General features: G+C 38.4%; 2 protein-coding genes and 1 long non-coding RNA gene across 6 annotated transcripts in view; all 3 read left to right on the top strand.

Moving 5' to 3' along the window:
• Positions 1 to 816: 816 nt before the first annotated feature.
• On the top strand, positions 817 to 4,335 carry LOC103465645 (troponin I, fast skeletal muscle-like). Its single transcript, XM_008410664.2, has 7 exons — positions 817 to 915; positions 2,000 to 2,032; positions 2,216 to 2,252; positions 2,519 to 2,647; positions 3,451 to 3,540; positions 3,628 to 3,801; positions 3,938 to 4,335. Exons 2-7 carry the CDS (start codon positions 2,025 to 2,027, stop codon positions 4,013 to 4,015), a joined length of 516 nt encoding a protein of 171 aa, XP_008408886.1. The 5' UTR covers positions 817 to 915; positions 2,000 to 2,024; the 3' UTR covers positions 4,016 to 4,335.
• A 5,057-nt stretch (positions 4,336 to 9,392) lies between these two features.
• The window catches only part of lsp1a (lymphocyte specific protein 1 a), a 37,549-nt gene continuing 27,023 nt past the window's right edge, over positions 9,393 to 19,918 (top strand). Inside the window, exons 1-2 of one of the 4 annotated variants that reach the window (XM_081607583.1) lie at positions 9,403 to 9,662; positions 9,753 to 9,858. In XM_081607583.1, coding sequence (XP_081463709.1) covers positions 9,800 to 9,858 — 59 coding nt within the window. In that variant the 5' untranslated portion in view covers positions 9,403 to 9,662; positions 9,753 to 9,799. Of the gene's footprint in view, positions 9,859 to 19,918 lie in introns of all 4 variants that reach the window. The other 3 variants (XM_081607585.1, XM_081607584.1, XM_081607582.1) reach the window with 3 other exon arrangements.
• Positions 9,867 to 13,010, top strand: LOC145551879 (uncharacterized). Its single transcript, XR_014087743.1, has 2 exons — positions 9,867 to 12,203; positions 12,778 to 13,010. It is a non-coding gene; the product is annotated as an uncharacterized LOC145551879 (long non-coding RNA).

Genomic DNA, 19,918 nt, shown 5'->3' with positions numbered 1-19,918 from the left:
TGCTTGATAGATTACATCATTCAAACTGATACAGTGATGATTATTGAAGAATAACAGAATGTATTATTTACTCTGATCATTTCTAGTAAAAGGTAAATTAAATGAACTGTAACCATATTACCAATCCTAACAAGCCTCTTTTGGAACCCAAAACTGTTGAATAATGGGGGTTCTCTCACTGTGTCAGTACAACACGCCTTTGCCTCTGTGGACTGAAGGGATCTTTGTGGTTTGGGAAGATGCTTTTGTTCAGACTGGGCAGCACTGAGGAAACACCACAGATACTTTTAAGTGTTATGGAACGTGAGAGGCACACGGCGAGGTTTAGTTAGGAACACGAGACCTGAAGGCTCCCAAAGGCCAAGTTTCAGGTTTCTGCATCACAATATTGGGTTGCAAAAAGGGCATCATACAGGTTAGGGAAATCTAAATTGACAGATTAGAATTGGGACCTGAATGTGGTGGAGGTAGAAGCACTGGGACACAGCATGGACTACTCACTAACACTGATGTTGGCTTGTCTTCTACAGCCACCAGACAAACGAGTAATTAACCTGTTAGCTAGTTTACTCTGCTCACTTACATAGAAGCAACAGTTCACTCTTCTTATATCTGAAGGTTTCTCTGTGAGTAAAGTCTAATTATCCATTGACAGTAAACTTGGTGGAAGGAGCCGTGACCTCAGTAGGAAGACGGGGGCATCTTACAGTGGGGCTGGGCAGGGTGTATTTCAGGAGCTCGCATGGCCATTGGTCTGACTTTGAAATTCATTTCCATAAAGAGGTTCTCAGCATTCTGCTGAGGCATCTCAGGCCACCATATATACGTATTTCATTTTTCTCTGTCCGTGGCTTTGGCAGTGTCCGCTTTTCTTCCAACAAGTGTGTCTTGTCCTCCTTCCCTCTCTCTCAATAGGTGAGAACTCTTCCATTTTTTTTTTTTACTTTCTCCAGACATTTTGAGAGCAGCATCCTTTACTTTAATCGGGAAGCCAGAAAATGTGAAGCAGAGTCATGTCTTTAGGTGACATCATTTCAGGCTGCTTTACCTTTGACCAATTCTGACTCCCTAAACTCTCGCTCGCCGTGCTTGTAGGACACATGCAGCTTTCTTCAGACTTCATCTTTTACCTTCATTTGTTTTATAATCAGTTTGCAGCTCAGCTTGATGAAATGTGTGCCTGAAACGTTTTATACCTGTTCTGCTTGTATTTCTTTTAAATTATGTCTGTCTATCAGAACAGTTTTCTTTATTTATTTTTTTTCAAAAGATAATGTTTTGATTATATAAGCCCTTCGCTAAAACAAGGCTGTGGTTTTTGGAAATAGTCAGTAAAATTGTCAAAGTTCATCAACGTGTGTGTTTTTCTCACACGTTTTTCTTCAGCCCTGTTAGTTGACATTGAGGAAATTCTGATTAATTTAGCAGATTGATTTTTGTCTTTCCTGCTTTTAGATTCAAATGTAAAACTTCAGATTCTGTTCACTTAATGTTCCTAAAAATAATACATTTCGTGTTGAATACTTCAGCTAAATTTGAAATAAAATGCACTTCTACCCATTTAAAAAAAATAACAAGAATAATAGTAATAAACATTTGGATAGTTCTTTTCACTTAAAACATTTTTCTCAACATGCTGATAGAAAAATGTACTGCAACCTCATTAAATCAGTAAAACGTCTCATTTTCATCGTCATGGACATTCCATTAATTGGACGTAAAAGCGACACATTGGACCCTGGCCGACTGGCATTGCTGTACAGAATGATTTCACATGATCGGATGGTGAAAAAGAAGTGACACCCTAGCTGGACCTTCCCAGTTTAGTTCCGTCTATGTTGCTGTTTCTCAGCTGCGGCCTCAGATCGCGTTACGTTACAAATTCTGCTGTGCATCAGTGTCCGTCATGCTGATCTCAGACAGCTGATGTGCTCGGCTCCAACAGCATAGATCAAACACACTCATAAATTTCCTGTATTTCATGTGTGTTTTGATGCAGATTGTGAACTACAAACGCCATCAAGATGTCTGAGTAAGTCAAAAAGTTTTCTCTGATGACTGTTTTCAGTTTGCAGTCAAAAAGTTAAACTGATCATATGTTTCACAGTGTTAGTGTTGTGTTTTTCTTTGTTGTTTTTTTTAGAAAATGAATTTTGAAAAGTTTCAGTTTTTCCTCAACAGTGACATTGAAACTATGACAAATCTGTCCAAACAGGAAAAAGATGACATCCAGCCGTCGGCACCACCTAAAGGTATCAAACATACACACACATACACACGCACACACACACACACACACACACACCCACACACGTGTGCGTACACGCAATCTCACAAGCCTGCTGTTAAAGTAGTTTGGAAATCTACAACTTGTATACAGTTAATTAATAAAGGCAAAATAATGATCCATATAACACTAGTCTACTGTATCCCATATTTCAATTTACATCTCTAGATAAATTAGGATGGCAGAAGAAATAAAACTAAATTGTGTGCTTGGTGTTGTTTCCTTCTACAGAGCCTGGTTTTGCAGGTTGCTCAGACTTGGCTGGAGACGGAAAAGAAGGAGAGAGAAGAGGCAAAAGTGGCCTACATGGCTGAGAACTGTCCTCCTCCAGACACGAGTGGAGATCAGGCTACGCTCATGGTGAGACACCGGTCACAAACATAAACTAATTTGAATGAAGATATTTCCAGAAGTAAGATTCCCATAGGTCTGAAATATGGGTAGGAAGTAAGTCCAGCCATTGAAGAATAAAAAAGGGCAACATTTGCTGAAGGTAAAGAACTGAGAGAAGAACAAAGGTAGAAGATGTACCTCTGTGAAGATGTACCACAAAGGTTTCTTGATTGTTCATGTTTAAGTAAGTTCAGATTCCCACCTCTGAACAACAAAAGCCCAGAGGTAATGGACTTAGAGTTTCCATAAGTAGATGTAACTATGAGTCATTGCAACATGTTGGTGGAATGAAAGAACACAGATATACAATTTTTACAACAAAATCTTTGCCAGCCCATTTCTTTTTAGTTTTTCCGTTTTTTCATCTATATTCACTAACAAATCAGAATTTGACAGATGAACACAATCAATTATCCTGGTTACATGTTGTACAAGCATGCTGAATTTATAATATGGCTCCATTTAAGACAGAGAACCACATAAAATATGGTACTTATTGAAAGTATTACAGTGCTTATGAAAGTTGTAGGATTAGTTAGAACCTTTTAACACAAACACAAGCTAAAGAAGTGGTTGTAATGTTGTAGACATCAATACAAGTAAGCAGGTCCACACTCTAACATGAGCTCAGCCGCGGAGCTTCCTTCATTACAGGAGATTGTATTTTTCGTTAGATTTAACATAAAACAGACCAGGTACTTAACACTTCTCAGGTTTAAGTGAACGTCACTGTTATTATATTATATGTTATTCTGATTTTGCGTCAACAGGAGCTCTGCAAGAAGATCCATGCTGCCATAGACAAGATAGATGAGGATAGGTACGACATTGAGGCCAAAGTCCAAAAGGCAGACAAAGAGGTGGGTGGGTCACATGTGACCACAAATACACAACAAAAGTCTAAAGTAAAGAAAAATCAAGTGTCATTTTGACTTGATTGATTGTAGATTGAAGACCTAAAAATCAAAGTGGTGGACCTGGTTGGAGTGAAGAAGCCCGCCCTGAAGAAGGTGCGTATGTCTGCCGACGCCATGCTGAAGGCCCTGCTGGGCTCCAAACACACGGTCAACATGGACCTGAGGGCCAACCTGAAGCAGGTCAAGAAGGAGGTCAAAGAGGAGGTGAGACAGACGCAAGTTTTTATCAAAATTTCTCTCTGTGTAAAACACAAAAAACTATTATCACAGTTCTTATGTCTGTGATGGTTTTGTAGACATGTATATTGCAATTAGAAAAAGATGTTTCTGTGCTCCACAGCCAGCAGAAGCAGTGGGTGACTGGCGTAAGAACATCGAGGACAAGGCCGACAGGAAGAAGATGTTCGAGTCCTCCTAATTGTTCGTTGCTGCTCGTCTTTCTGTTTACATGTACTCCACGTGTCTTATGTGCCGGTCGAAGCCAGCGACTAATGTTCATCTCACAGCTGAGAGCTAGCGTGACTCCGGGGGAGTCTTTCTGCAAGACATGTAATGTGTCAGTGACTGAGAGGGAGATTTTGCACTTTTGTTGTAGTCTGGAGGGAGGGAAGGGAGGAGAGTGGAGGTTCAGGTTCACCACAGTTTTCTGTGGTGAACCTGTGTGTCTTTGGTTCCATACACACAGGAAAACACACAAAATCAAACACTTCATGTAATAAAATCAAATGTGGAAGAAGACACATGGTATGTTTGGTCTTTTTTTAAATGTCACAATTATTTTATTTTTACTTTGAAATACCATGAAGAGGGGCAGTCCTGAATGTTTCTGCATGGAGCTGCATGTTCTCCCCATGCATGCCTTGGTTTACTGCAGTCACTCTGGCTTCATCCCAGTCTAAAAAGATGCAGCTTGCCCTGGTTGTCTTCGTGTTGTCATTTTGTTGTTCTGGTGACCTGTCCAGGGTGGACCAGGCCTCTCATCCAATCACCTCTGGAGAAAGGCTCCAGCCTCCCTGATCCAGCAGGTACAGACCAAAGGAGGAGGAATGGAGAAGTGAAGTAGCAATGACTAAAAACAGACCTACTACAGGACTGTCCTGCTCTGCTGGAAATTAAATAAATACCTCAACTAGTTACCCACATAAATTCAGTCAAGTTAAGGTTAATCTAAGCCCATGAAGTTTACATCTGTGATATGTTTTGATGTAAAATAAGAAAAACTGTCCAGTAAGTGTCAGTTTAAAAATGGACGACCTTCTTCAGCTGAATATAAAGGAGGCATGATATGTATTAAATAATTCAACAGCCAAAGCTTTATTATGAAATCAAACTATTAAAGCTTATTTGGGTTTGAAATCCAGTTCCAGTCTGCTTTCCAGTAATGCTCCACATCACCGGTGTCCAGATTTACACAATGCCCTGCAGCTCTTTTGTATTAATATGAAAGTCTCAAAAGTGCATTTAGAGCAGCCAACCTTCTCTCAATGTAGTTATATAATCCTATTTTAATGCCATTAAAAAATACTTTATGTGTAAAAACATTAGGAAATGATCATCATTTCCATTTTACAATAACCTCTTTTAACACCTTAATTCAGTCAGTTATGACAGGTTCGGATGGATTCATAATATAAATATTTTCATATTTAACTGCAGGTATTTTTACATTAAAATATAGTACTGTCGGTTGCATCATTATTATTATTATTATTATTATTATTATTATTAGTAGTAGTAGTAGTAGTAGTAGTAGTAGTAGTAGTAATGTTTGTTTTATATTTTAAGGACTTTGTGACATAACTCGATGCTCCTGTCTGAGACAATAAAGGATATTTCTATTGTAAATCATTTCAGGAGTGTAGAAATAAGTTTTCAATACGTTTTCTGCGTTTATGGGCAAAGTTGTAGTTTGTTATCAGTCTTTTGTTGTTTGTTTTTGGTGTAACCTTAAATCGAGATAAAACAGGGTGTGTAACGTATTATAATACAGATTCAGGATACTGGAACCAGCCAACCAATACAAAAAAAAGAAAAGAAAACAAACTTCCACCCCCCCCAAAAAAAGATATTTATAAGGAGATGAAAATGATTTTTCCTTTTGTCTTTACCTAATCACCTCACCTGACATTCTTTAAAGTTTTACATTTTCTCAGTTTGATTTGTTTTAATTCCCTCATATTTCCGGACATGCTCCCACTCCTTGTATGGTGCTCTGGGCTCAGCCTCCAACTTGCCAGAGGCCTCAGAGCCTCCAGGGCTCTAATGTTTCCTCAGAAGCTAACTTTATCCTTGTAGCCTTTGGAGGAATGTCACAGAGATGCCTCTGAGTTATATTTGGAAACTGTCATTTTGCAGAGACTCGTTTAAGAAAATAATAAAAGTAAGGTTTTGTTTTCCAGTCTGGCAACTGTTTTTAAAATTAGCGAACTTCAGGGTTTTAAAAAGAAAATTCAAGTTTAGACAATGTTATTAGCTGGGAAAAAAACAGTTGAACACAACGTGATCAACATCTTTCTTGTACACCTTGGGCCCATACTCAGTAGCAGCAGCAGTTCAGTCTGTGGGAGCAAGAAGAGCACAGCCACTTTACAATCCTTCAGATTCTAATCTGAGAACTATGATGTTCAGCAGAATCTGATGCTTACATCACAGTGGGGAGGATGGCCGCAAACTGTGCTTATGTAAAACGCATTAAATGCATTCAAAATTCCCAGCATGAGGACGGCAGCACAAAGCTCAACAAGATATTGCTGAGTACAGGAGAAATGCCCCACACACTCAGCATACCGCTCAGGTATGACACACATCAAACATTTAGTTCAAGAGTTCCAGCTGAACACACGACCCCATGATCAAGCTGGGTTAATTAAAGACCCTGACAGAAGCCTAAGAGAAGTTTGTTTTTTTTCTGACTGTCTGTCCGCCCCCCCTGACGTCCTCCATGTCAGAATACCTCACACTCCCTGAGAGCTGCAAATCACACACATCAAAGCAAAGTTTATCTACAGATGAGCGGACATTTAAATGTTAGGGAACTCTCCTGGATGTGGTTATTATTGACTCCATTCTCACACAACAGCAATATACATTTTAGTCATGTTGTAATTTAAAAAACAAAAAATAGCACACTCACTTTTTTTTTTATAAATAATGACAAACATTTCAGACCACTTTAATAACTTGAGCTAGGTAAAATATGTTGTACTTGATTCTATGAAAAGAGCAAGTTTGTGGTTGCTAAGGCAACAGAAAAAGCCAATTTTTCCAAGGCACCATTAGCATACTTCACTGGTTGATGAAAGAACCTTAGGATAACAAGATGACAAAAGAGCTTCTCACAGAGTCGTGTTTGTACAGATCCTAGCTATTTTTTTTTATGAATTCATAGTCGGTTCATTCAAAAAAACACATGAAACACACATGCCATTTTCTTTGAATAAATGAAAAGGAAGCTGAATGTTTTTCAGCAGCCTTAAGAAATTCTAATAATATTTTGGTGACATGATGCAGGTTTTCAGTGCATCTTAATTGTTATTAATGAGATCTGGTGCTTCCTTAAAAATCAACCTCACTCAACCAGCAACACCTCTGGCTTTCCCCTCTTCATCTTCAAAGCTTTCTGAATTTTATCCTCACTAATCTTTCCCACTTCCTGTCCACAGTTTCTACGACCTGTGCTCTTCTATTCTCTTTATTCATTAGCTCCTCAGAGCATTCCTTTCATCTTCCTACTGCAGTCCCCTCACTAGTTAGATCGCTATTACTGTTTCTATCTTTAACAAACAACCTGCTGCACAGACTGATTCCTCTGTCTTGCTAATAGATAGAAGTTTTTCTCTCCTTCTTAAAGGAGAGAAGGACTTAATGAAGGAGTATGCTGCAGAATGCATCACGGTGTTCTGCCATGTGTGTGCTGTTTTTCAACACTGCAGAAAACACAGTAATCATAGCAGAGACTATCGATTATTATGAGTTCAGAAGTTTGGGACAGGAGGAAAAAATTACCTATGACCTGGAAAATCTTGTTTTATTTTCCATGGTGTCAGAAAATCAGAATGTAAGAGGTCGGTGAGACATTCACCTGCTGCATCGGACCAGAACCGAGCAGGCAGTGTTTATTGTTTCAGTACATACATCCTCTCGGCCTCAGCTCCTCAAAACTATCCATCCTGTTTTCTGAACCAAAGACCGGCTTCTGGAAGCTGTTTTACACATAATTAAACGCACCCACAAAATTCACAAAATCACACAATAGTTTAGCGTGAATAGTTTGCTATGGGGATTGTGACCAGAAGAGGAGGACAACATGAGGCTGAGAACTAAATGATGGGATTTTCATCATTCAGCTGTGACAATGAGAAGTGATGTTAGTGGTTCGGTTCCATCATGCCGATGTCCAGCCTCTTGTGCAATTCATTATAAGCATCCTGTTTTGCCTGTGCTGCCTCCCTCTTCGCCCTATGTTGCATCTCCCTGTATTGTTGTGTACTCCTGGGGCAACATAGGAGTATGTTAGAAGTTCGGTTTGAATCCGCACTCTGCTCTGCCTTGTCCTTGGCCTGGCCTGCTGGTGGTGGTCCGATGGCCTGGTAGCCCTGGTGCATGGCAGCTTTGCTTCTGTCAGTCTGCCTCAGGGCAGCTATGGTTAAAATTCAGTTTCTTGCCACATCAAAGGGTGAATTTGTGGTTGAATGATTTAACGTAGTGTGATGCACTTTGGGGTCCTCTGGACCTGATAAAACACTACACAAGTGCTATTTGCCATTTACTCTCTTCAGTCCTCTCACTAAATTCTTCTTATGGTTAGCTTCTTTCAATTTATCATTCCACCACCAGATTTCCTTATTATTTGTTCCTTATCCAAATAACACACCAAGTCCCTTCCTACATGTCTTTCTAATCCCTGCTGCCCAATCACCTGAAAACTCTGTCATACCACCCAGAGATCTTATTGTCCCATTTCTGAACTCCTCTCAACATCCATTCTTCCACCATTTGGTTCTCTTCTCTGCCTTTACTTTTTTCATCTTCTTCGTCTTACAGTCACCCAACACACTACTATGAACTTGTTCTTTAACAGGTTTGATGAGTAGCCTCTGATAGTCTGCCTCATAACTCAGTACAGAGTCAGAACTTTATGGACTGGTGCCAGTGGAACCACAATCTGATCAGTGTGGCTTCATAGTGTTGAACTGACACATTACATCTATCATGACCAAATGGTTGAGACTGGGTAAAATTTAAAACCTCAACACAATTCACGCCTCCAGGACTGTGAAACAATCATTTCTCAATAGACCCTCTGTATGAAGCAAAGTGTAGAACAATGAGCTGGTTTTTAAAAGGTTAATGTATTGCAAATATTCTATATTTGAAGTTAGTTACATATGCTTATTATGTTAGTTTTTGAAAAAATTATTAGCTCTAAGCCTAAACCCTAACTGAAAAACAGCATTTTTTTCTTATGGGTCCCAGGCTTTACTGCTCTGCTGATGTTTGGTTTGTGGTATATTACCAGGTGTCCACTAAGTGTGATACAAAACAAAGAAATTCTGAGTCATTCTGCAGCTACAGTCATATATCTACACTGCATGTCTTAGCAAAGGTTTTCAGAAAACTGAATGACTGCAGGATTTTTTAGTTTAGTTTTTTTTTTTTTTTTTTACCAAACGTTAGTCCTGTCAAAACATCAGACAGGATTCAAAGCAACATGGCAATAAGAAATTATTACAATAGATCGAATAGAATAGATAAAAACATGTTTGGAGGAATAGCAGACAGAGATGGAATACAGACTGAGAAGAGGGATTCTGAATCCCGCTGCTCTTCAATGAAAACCACATGTAGAACAGAGGGAGGGGTGACGTGTGTGTTTGTGCTGGGGGGAGTGTAACGACTAAAGGTCCAGCCTCCATGAGAGAAAGGAGCTAGTCCCTTTGAGCCTTTCTGGCATTCTCAACAAGCTTTGTAAGGGTTGGGACTGTGTGTGTGTGTGCATGTGTGTGCTTAAAGAGATTTTACCATTTACACCCAGATTCTCACACACTTCAGTGCTGTTTAACTTGGTACAACTTCAGAACAAAAAAACCTTCTGTCAGAGGGGTTGATCTTAGAGCCATATCAGCATCTGCTGTGATCTCTGTTATTTTTACCAGTGCGAGGCAACAAGAAGAGGACAACTAGACGCAGAAAAGAGGCAAACATGTCCCATGCTCTGCTGAGGAGGAATTCCAGCAAACAGGGTTTGCAAAATCTAATGAGGTATGTGATGGACACATCGCAGTTTCCCATGGTCATTTCTCTTTGTCTTAGAAAGCTGCACAGCCACTGAGGTTAATGTTTAAACTACACATGTATTTCAAACAGTGACTGAGGTAACATGAGTAAACATGACTTTTTGCTTCATGCTGGGCAGTTTTTAAGCAATCATCAGAAATCTGAAAGGTTTTGTCATGTATTTTGCTTGTTTTTGGGTTTTTTTTTTCAGATTTTGAGTGTGTTTGATGGGAAAATCAATCTGTTTTAGTGGAAACCCTGGGATTAGTGGAAACGTCTTGGGTCACATGGGGATTTAAGTGTATTTTTCCACAAGCTAATATTTGTAGTAAATAGTGAATCTATTTCTTGATCATTTTATTATTAAACCTCACTAAGTGCTTTTTGTTTTAGGATGGCAATGGAGACTTTTCAGTTGAAACATTTAAGACAGAGTAGATGCCAGAGGATTTTCTGGGAAACGGTGTCACTAACCAGAGTCAGAGGGGAAAGGTTGCCTGAGTCCCTCTGTTGTTTTCTGTGTGCTCATGGAGGTATGTCCCGTTTTTTCTGGGGTTTGCCTCTCTGAGTTTGGATCTATCAGGATCTTCAGTGACTCAAATGATTTTTGCACCTGCAGCCATAGCATGACTGGTCATTTGAGGTGCTACTTAAAGTTACGATTTAATCATTTCCCATGGTTTCCTCAGTTCTGTTCACTTTTTTCATTCTAACAAAGATTCTATCAACGGTTATAACGGATTTTACCAAACTAAGACAGAAACAAGTCAAAAGATCTAACAAGATTGTTTTAGTCAAGTTAATTATTTTCTAATACATCTTAGCTTTAGTTTAAATTAATTTACATTTTATGTCAACTTACATTTCTGTGTTGTTGTATCTGCAGCCAAAAACAATAAACAAAAATAAGTATAAATTTCACACAGAACAGTAAAAAGATTAAAAAGATTTCACTTCAGTTTAAACATATTTATGTTTATTGTATTTGGACGACAATGACTGCTTTGATTCAGTTGTTCTAGGAGAGTAAGGAAGGGACACAGAAGAGAAGCGACTGCCTTTTGATGGCGAGAGATCCTGTTTACAACCAGATCCAGTAGGAGGCAGACAGCAGAGGACAGAGAAGAGACCACGATGTGGTCAGCCAGGTCTCTGAAGGAAGCTTTTGGCTCAGATATCACAACAAAACAACAAACATATAGTTTGAATTTCTTTCTCACGTGTTTGTTTAAAGCCACATTCTCCCACTGCTGATGTGTGTTTAGCCTGTGCAGACTTGTGATGCGCTGAAAGGCATAGTTACATGTTAATCATTTGGAAACAGTCAGATTGCTGTCATAAAATCTCACGTCAATGTACCAACATGTTGTTTTGAGCCAGAATGAGATGAATTTGACTCATGGAAAGTTCTACCTGATGAAAGGAGTCCCATGCCGTCTGAATCAGGTGGTATGAGAATTTACACACTCCTGTTGTGGAGGTGTTGTTAATCAGCAACATCTATTCCATTCATCACCAGTGTGACAACAAGCAATGATGACTGCTCATGTGACGGATTACGTTGCCTCTATACCAGGACTTCTGATGAGTATTTTGCTCTTCAAATGTATGAAATGACCCATCTATCCGAAGAACATCATTCCATGAGTCCTGGACTTTGTTTATATTTTTCGTGCAAAACTTTAGTTTGACCTTCATGAGTTTAAGTTGAGTTTAAGTTAAGCAAAACTTTCCTCTTTGCACATGAAAATTGAAATTGTGCAGTCTTCCTGATTGTACAGGAATGCATGTTCACCTCAACACTAGCATATTTACTTGCCCCATGTTGATATTTTATAGGTTTAACCTCTTTTAGTTGTCTTGTTCTGAATGCCCACAAACTACATTCTTTGTAACTCTGATCACTGTTTGTGGAGATCCTTGCACCCAAACCTCTGTCACTGGCAGTCAACTTCATTTATGTCACGTCATTTTCTTTAACGTGTCGTGAATGTTGCTAATTTACTGTTAGCTACAGCAGCTGTCCCTAACCCTGGTTCTGCATGTCTTAGGCGTTTCCCTGTTGCTGCACACCTGGCTTAAATGAATGGGTGATTAACAGACCTCTGCCGCAATAGACCCTTTTCACATGACGTCACACAACTTCCGTTATTCCTCGAAACGGTGTGTCTTTAGTTCCGGTGTGTGTAGTTAACGCTGTTTCTGAACTCTAAAGCAGCTGCCACAAATATGATTTGAAGATATATCACTATTTGCAAACAGTTTTTCTTCATCAACATAACCTAAACTGGACAAATTCCTCGCTGATTGATTCCAGTTTGACTACGAAGGTACGTGTTTTGGTTTTTTTCTAGCTGTTAGTTGATATTCTAGGATAGCAAAAGTGATTTGTTAGCTGGCTAACATTACGTAGCCTTTCTGTTTCGGAAATAAAACGTATTTAGGCTCTAATCTTAATCATATGTTTATAGTATAGACTGGGGTTGCCACCCGTCATGTAAAATGCGTGATCGTATTAAACCCTCCTCATTTACGCTTCTTAGCGAGTTTCACCACCCGCTAAGAAGCGACATTACCTGTAGCCACAAGTCCAAAACCTTTATGCCAAACACCTGCTGCTCCACCACGTCCTGAGAAGTTAAAACTCTTGCTACAATCAAGACATGAGGAGGAAGACGCTGTCTTTGATAGATAGATAGATATTAACGTTTCATTGGAGAAATGTGATGAGTTATCCATCTATATATCTATATTAGCTAATTAACTTCACATTTCTCCAATGAATATTTATCAAATGTTATGATTAGAAGGTTACGTTTCTTTTACTTTGTTTTCCTGTGGCTGTAGACTTGGCAGTAGAAAATTGATAACATAGGAATAACAACTTTATATCCCTTTTAACAGATTACACTTGATTCTGCTGTGGAAACGAAGTGCATGAAGTTTGTGCTCAGCTGGGAAAACCCTGTGGATCACATGGTGGGACTTCTGCTTCAAACTGCTCACTACAGTATATCATTGTCTCCGTCATCCACCAGTTCACTGCAGACTGGCACACACCAAGGACATGGATGTCTTCTTAAGTTGTAAACCCTGAGTACATACTGTTGAAATAAAAATGATATGCCTTTTGTAAATACATTTTCTCTATCAATGACTTAAATTAACTGTAGTAATTATGTTTGTGTAATGTAGTAACCATGTACAGTGTTTAATATAATTATTACATAGAGGTTTTAAAGAAACAGCCACAAACCTTATGTCTTTGTTCCACAATGGCAGCTTTAATTTTAGCATTTCCTCTCCTCCACATACTTTGTTGCCAGTTGTGTAAGCAATTAGCAATTTAAATGTAAAAGTTGCACATATGTGGATTACTCAAGAGAAGTTGTTTACAATAGTTTTTACAGAACTCTACACATCAATTTATTAATAGATACATATAAATATTAATTACAGAATAGATACACAAAGATTTCATTTCTAACAGCTGCTAGAAGTAGTGAGTGTTCATCCAAGAAGTGTGACTTGCAGGAGCAGGAAGGCTCTGTACTGGTTTCTCCTTTTAAATCAAGAGACCCATGATAGTTTGACTAGGCAGCAGATGTCCCACAGCTGATTGACTGAACCTGCCATGGACAGAGGAACAAGACCATCTCAGACATGGTAGGTTGTTAGGTCGGCTACTGTTGAGAAAGATGGACAACAAAACAAATGGAGAAATTATGAATCACATCAGAATATGTAAATTATTTGGCAGATAGCGCTTAAATCAATATTTAAAATGCTTTTCTAAACAACAGTGTTGGAAGATGTAAGTGATTTTAGTGAAACATTTTAACAACACAGCACTGAAAGGCAGCGGTGTATGTTTCTTAACTGGCTCAAGCAGCTGCTAGCTGGTTTACTCTCCGATCGGAGGTTGTTTATTTTATACACAGTTAGAGGATGGTGGATTGACAATGAGTAATAACAGCTATCTAACACTTAAATGCTGTTATTATTAACCTTACCTTTTATTATATACTTAAGATAATGAGTATCCGTGAATTGTTCAGTCAGGTTTCCCGAGGCAAAATCACACCGGAAGTAAAGATACACCGTTTCGAGTTATGGCGGCCATTGTCTGACGTCACTGTGAAAAGGGTCTATTGAAGGCATGCTGAGGAGGTATTGCAGTTATTTAAATCATCTGTGTTTTAGTGGGGAAACATCTGAAACAGGCAGGACAGCGAGAGCACTGAGGACCAGGGGTCTGGGACCACTGAGCCAGAGTTAGATTTACTGCCTGCACCATCTGCATCTGGTTGTTGTTATTTATGACACCCCCATGCTCTTCCTCCCAAGCAGTAGCCAAACACTAGCTGTCATGTAACAGCTAAATTCCAAAATGTATTTATGAACATTCAGATTGTCATGATGACAACTAGCTCTGCATTAGGTGAAAATAAGCCAGAGTCTGTTTCTTAGGAATTGCTGCTAATTTACACTTTTATTACAGAAACTCTTGCTCAGGTTGTTATCATATATAATCGATTTGGTAACAACCAAATGTAGAGTTACAAAAAGATTGCTTTATTTTCATAAACATTATTTATTCCCTATTATTTACTGGATTTATTATTATTATTATTATTAGTTCATTGATTCTTGAGAATAGGGACAAAACAGGTCATATGGATAAAGCACAACATTTGAATAAAATATACAAAAAATATAATTTTTTCAATGTCTGACTAAACTAACCTGGGTCATGTGAGCACAACAATGTATATTTTCCTGGTGTTTGCTGGATATTTTTTTATTTTAAACATTGTAGTCAGTGGATGATGCCTGTAAAATCCCTTGTCCCGGGGCAGAACTCAATACATTATAATAGTTTAAAACAATTAAAGACATACTAAAATTATATGACAATTAAGTATAAGTAGTCATATAAATAATTATAAAAGTACCAATAAATTGAATTAAAAATCATTTTTATATATTTTCCAACTCCATTGAAATTTGTCCCTAGTTTTTGTCAACACCGTCAGATATGAAAAGAATGTAAAAAAATCAGGCATTATTGGGGGCCACCAGAACTTCTGAGGACCCCATGACCTCTTCCTTTCTCTTCCTTTGCTAAGAGGGCTAGTTAGCTCTGGTTAGCATATGTTATTCTTTAGTTTTTTCTTCTTTTTATTCCTAAGTTGCTTGTCACAACCATGGCATGTCAACACCATAACTGACAATTTACAAAACTTTGATGAAATATTGTGAAATAAATGCTTAATTTTTGTATACTGTAAAGATTTCATGGACCTGATGAGCTAAAATATGGCCTCCTTCAGAATAACATCATATAAATTGAGGTAGTTTGGCATTTCGTCAACTCCGTCAGATGTCAACTCCATCAGTTTTTGTGACTCTTTAAGTGAAATTGTTGTCAAATCTCACTTAAATGTGCAATTAATTCATTTTAATGTATTTTACATAAATTGCATGTATCAAGTTTTTCATTTTACTCACTAGTTTTTCACCACCTTCAGTTCTGTGACAACTCCGTCATGCACTCAGCTCTGTCAGATGGACTTTTTGTTGTTTTTTGTTTTAAATAATATTTATTTTGTTTCTTGAGAAGCATTTGTCTGTAAAATGAGTAAAATATCACTAATAGGGTATTTTAAAAATCATTTTAGATTTATTTTTGTCAGATGTTGATGACAAAGTTCTGGGTCAGGTCGATTAAAAATGTAATTTTTAAAAAAATGTTGCAACTGGGAGCCTGCACCTTAGCATCTTTACATTTCCAAAACATTATTTGTCATATTTGAATACATAAGGTTGAGAAATAATAAAAAAAATATGGAAAAATTAAAACCCATATTGTCCCTATTCTCAAGAATCACTGTGTTGTAGTAGTAGTAGTAGGATTACATTATTAATAATGAATCGTATTATTCATTTGAATGGATATTCATTATTTATTCCATGTAACATGATTCGTTCCATAAATAAAGCATACATTTAAATTTCTTTCCATAAACTCAGTAAGCCTGTTTTTTTTTATTAAATGATATTATAACACCCATTCCAATGATTCTCAGTTTTCCAAAATGTATTTATGAACATTCCGATAGGTCAGCAAAACGTTTTGCCACCCGACATCATTAAAAGTGTTCTATGTGTGAATTGCTGTCCTCATAAAGTTACTCCAGATTGTCCTCTGAATCAGAATGAATGCTGACGGTTTGATTCTTGCCTCTGTCTCTGTTGAGGTTTTGTAATTGGTGAGTCACTGGAAGAATGTCACAAGGCTTCAAGATAACAGCTGGCAGTGTTTGGATCTCTCATCATGATTTATCGTTTACTCAGAAGATGGGCTCTTCTGTTCGGAGGTGCAGACAGAAACCATGACATCACACCAAATGCCTAGAGAGTGACTCCAAGCCCACTGCTGTATCAGAGAATTTACTGCTCGGCGGTTTTTCAGCACTGTTCGTCATGTTTACTTCTCTTAAGAGAGTTCAGGTTGTTTGGGCATTTTTGACCTGCTTCTGAGAAACTTCATGTAGTGCTTTCTCTATAATGTTTATTGTTTCTTTGGTTTATAATTGTCTTCTATACTGAAATCTTTCTTTCTAATATTTGGTACAAATTTGAAGGATGTAAAAAATGTGAAAAATCCTTTTTTTCTATCAAATTTGGACACATGGATAGATATCATAATGTTTCACCAGTAGTATAATTATATCCAAATATACCCATTTTTTTGTTTCTGTGACACAAAGTCCAATACCAAAGCAATTCTGCTCAGGATTAAATTTGGACATTCCCACATTTATTGCCATTTTAAATAGCTAGAAGTATACACTGGTGTGTCATTTTAGGTGCACATGAATAATAAACCATTTCAGTAGAACCTCCGACATTTAGTTTGGTAGACTGTAACAGCTTATGAGTCAAAGAAGGAATTCAAAGAAGTCTTATTGTTGGGTTTGGTGATCTACCGCTGCGGCAGAACCTGGTCAGCTCCCCATCAAAGAAACTAACATTAACTTCACTGTGTAAAAAAGGTAGTTGAGGAAAATACTAAACCATCTAGAAGTCAATCTGGACACAGGAAGTAAAACATGGTAATGGCACAAAATGTTCAGGAAATCCATCAAACACAATTCTGAAATGGAAAGTCCAGAAAACCCGGATCTTGATCTAATTGAGATGAAACCTGCTGCACATTAAAGAAATCATTCAAATATTAGACAGATGTCAGAGACTTGTTCAAAAAGTCCCTCATTGAATGTATTTCAACCAAAGGTGTGAAATAAAAAGAAGAAAGAAATACAACTCAAATCTGTTAACTTTTTTCATGCAGTAAAAATTAGGGTTTTCATGTGCAGTTGAATTACTGAGATTAAACAACAATACCTGAACCTTGCTCATAAAAAAGACATTCTTAAAGGCCTGTCCCAATAGTTTTGAACATCTGTTGGTATGAAATAAGTAATCATCTCTGATCTCTTAAATATTTGTTAGAGGGACATTGGAGGTGTTTAGAGCACGATCTTCATTTTTAACTATTGCTGCTGTTGTTTTGGAAAGACTTTATTTGGTCTCAGATTCTTTGCAGGTTTTTTATTGTGCGACTGAAGAAGCGGTCACAAGGGCTTGCTGTTATGGGATGGGGTCATGGCAGGAATGCAAGCAGACCTGAACTGCTTTTAATCAGCTCTTTGTCAGGCTGGCTCAGGGGCAGATCTGTGACCTCTAAGACTGAATCCCTAACTCATGTGTGGGTTGCCTCAGTGTGTCTAAAGAGATAAGACATTCTGGAATGTGTTTGGGGGAGGTGGACTGATGAGTGACGAGAGCATGGGCCTCCCTCAACTCTCCATATTTTGTCTTCATTAACCCTTGTGCGTGCAAGGACAGAGGCAAACGTACAAGGACTGAGGTAAATAATGAAAAAGTGCACGATCGGTGATCGGCGATCATTGGCTCTTGTTGCCGATACCGATCACCTGCTTCTCATTTCGCAGCCTGTCTGTGCAGCTGGTCTCCTTTTTCCTTCACACTGCGCAAACGCGCAGCAACAAATCCTAAGCGATGTGGAACTATAACGCACTGAGTGAATGGGGAAGCTAGTGTGTTGCGGGGGAAAATTGAAGCACGTCAAAATACATCAACACAACGAAGCTAATACGACATAAAAACAATGCCATACTTGACGGAGTTTGGCTACATCGAGGCTCACTGCAGTAAAAAAGACATATGGAGGATCAGATAGCAGGTAAAGCAGCGCACAGCTACAAACACTCACCCGGATTAGCATGACGGTCAGAAAGCTAAACAAATAACCCGCAAAATTATTTAAGTCTTCGAGCTGCGATGTAAGACACTGGTTCTGTTCTCGCTGTTGAACCGCTGCTACGCGCTACAGGTAGTAATATTTCACAGACGGAGCGCCGCTTCTGCTCCACCTGGTAGTGACTCTCACACCGAACCTCTGCTTAAAGCTGCAGCATCTAACCTAAAAAAATACATTTTACATATGTATTAAAACTTTCGCTGTCCTAACATGAGACAGATAATCTCTAAAAAAATAATCGATCTCTTCTCTGTTCTGCATAATTACTCCACTCAGTCAGAAACAGCCACTCAGAACTAGCAGTAATCAGCTAGCCGCCATGCTAACAGGAAGTTTTCATTCAGTAATTCAGGATTGTTTATTGTAATGGAACCTGTATTTGCCTTTGACTGTTAAGTTTTATACTTGAATTTTTATTTTGACTCTTTGCATTATTTAGCCTCTTCAGAGCCTTCATATGTTATCAGTCTGTTAAAGATAGTATTAGCGATAGCAGTACAATTTGCACAATGTCTGTTTTGTTTAGTTTTCTTCTTGGAAAAAGTTATTAAAAACAAGTTTTTGTCTAAATTAAGGTGAATTCATGGTTCCTTTTTCCACATAATGTAACTGGTAGTGTTTATGCTAAAAAAAAAATAATAATAATTATGTGATCGGTATTGGTGATCGGCCCTCATGGGTGATCGGTATCGGCAGGAATAAACCTGATCGACTCATCTCTAGTAGCAACATTAGCTCCATGTCAAAGTGACACAAAGCAGTCAGTTGTTTGGGCTACGCATCCCAGGTTGGGTTTGAAATATCAATAATTTTATTAAAAAAAATCTTTGAACATGTTTAGTGCAAACTGCAAGGTCAAGTTTTTTCTCTCAAAAAAAAGGAAAAAACAAACGCTCATGTTTGTTTCTGCTCCAAACATGAGCAGATTTCTCATCTATGAGAAATCATCTATGATTTCTCATAGATGAAATCAAATAACTCTGTGTTGTGCCAAGATACCTCAAAGTGTTTTTGTTGTCCTGCCTCATGGTCTCCTCATATTGTTTGTCTGAGTATAATGTAAAGTTGAACATAATTCAGTTTCAGTAATTTCGCCCAGGTGATCGATAGAATAAAGACAAGTGGGAGTCTGACTTGTTGTTGTGGCTTCTGAACCCACCTGTTGATTTATGTTCTGGAGCTGCAGTGACTCATTGCATCTCTCTGTTCTGACTTGTTCCTGCAGCACAGTGACTTCATCTGTAACGTGTTCCCACCATGCCCGTCTGCACCACAGAGGCTGGAGGGCTTTCAGGCTGAATGCTAAACCTTGTTATTATTGTATCATTCAATCCATTCATCCACCTGATGACAGCGTGAGAGATTACAAAAGAGCAGCTGAGGTATAATACCCTCAACCTCTTCCCTCCTGACTGTGATCCCTTTTCCTCTTGTGTTGCTCTTCAACATGTGCAGACAGAGCAAAAGGCTTTAAGTGGCTGCTGGCAGTTCTTATCCCTCATGTGTGTATGGATGTGTTATGAAACAAATCTGCCAAGTAACCAATTTTGCTCCGACGACACAGCGAGGCTCTGAAGAACCGTCAGACTCCTGTCTTGTCTTTGTTTCCTTACTGTCCGAATAGACATGAACAATAGAGTCACCTGCTGGGGGAGTAATAAGAAGGCTAGCCAGATGTGAAAAGTATGTTGAGGA

The sequence above is a fragment of the Poecilia reticulata genome, chromosome 6 (assembly GCF_904066995.2).
Source record: "Poecilia reticulata chromosome 6, P_reticulata-male-v2, whole genome shotgun sequence".
In the NCBI taxonomy this organism is placed as follows: domain Eukaryota; kingdom Metazoa; phylum Chordata; class Actinopteri; order Cyprinodontiformes; family Poeciliidae; genus Poecilia; species Poecilia reticulata.
Note: the sequence above shows the minus strand (reverse complement) of the source record. Positions and strands in the feature narration are given on the sequence as shown.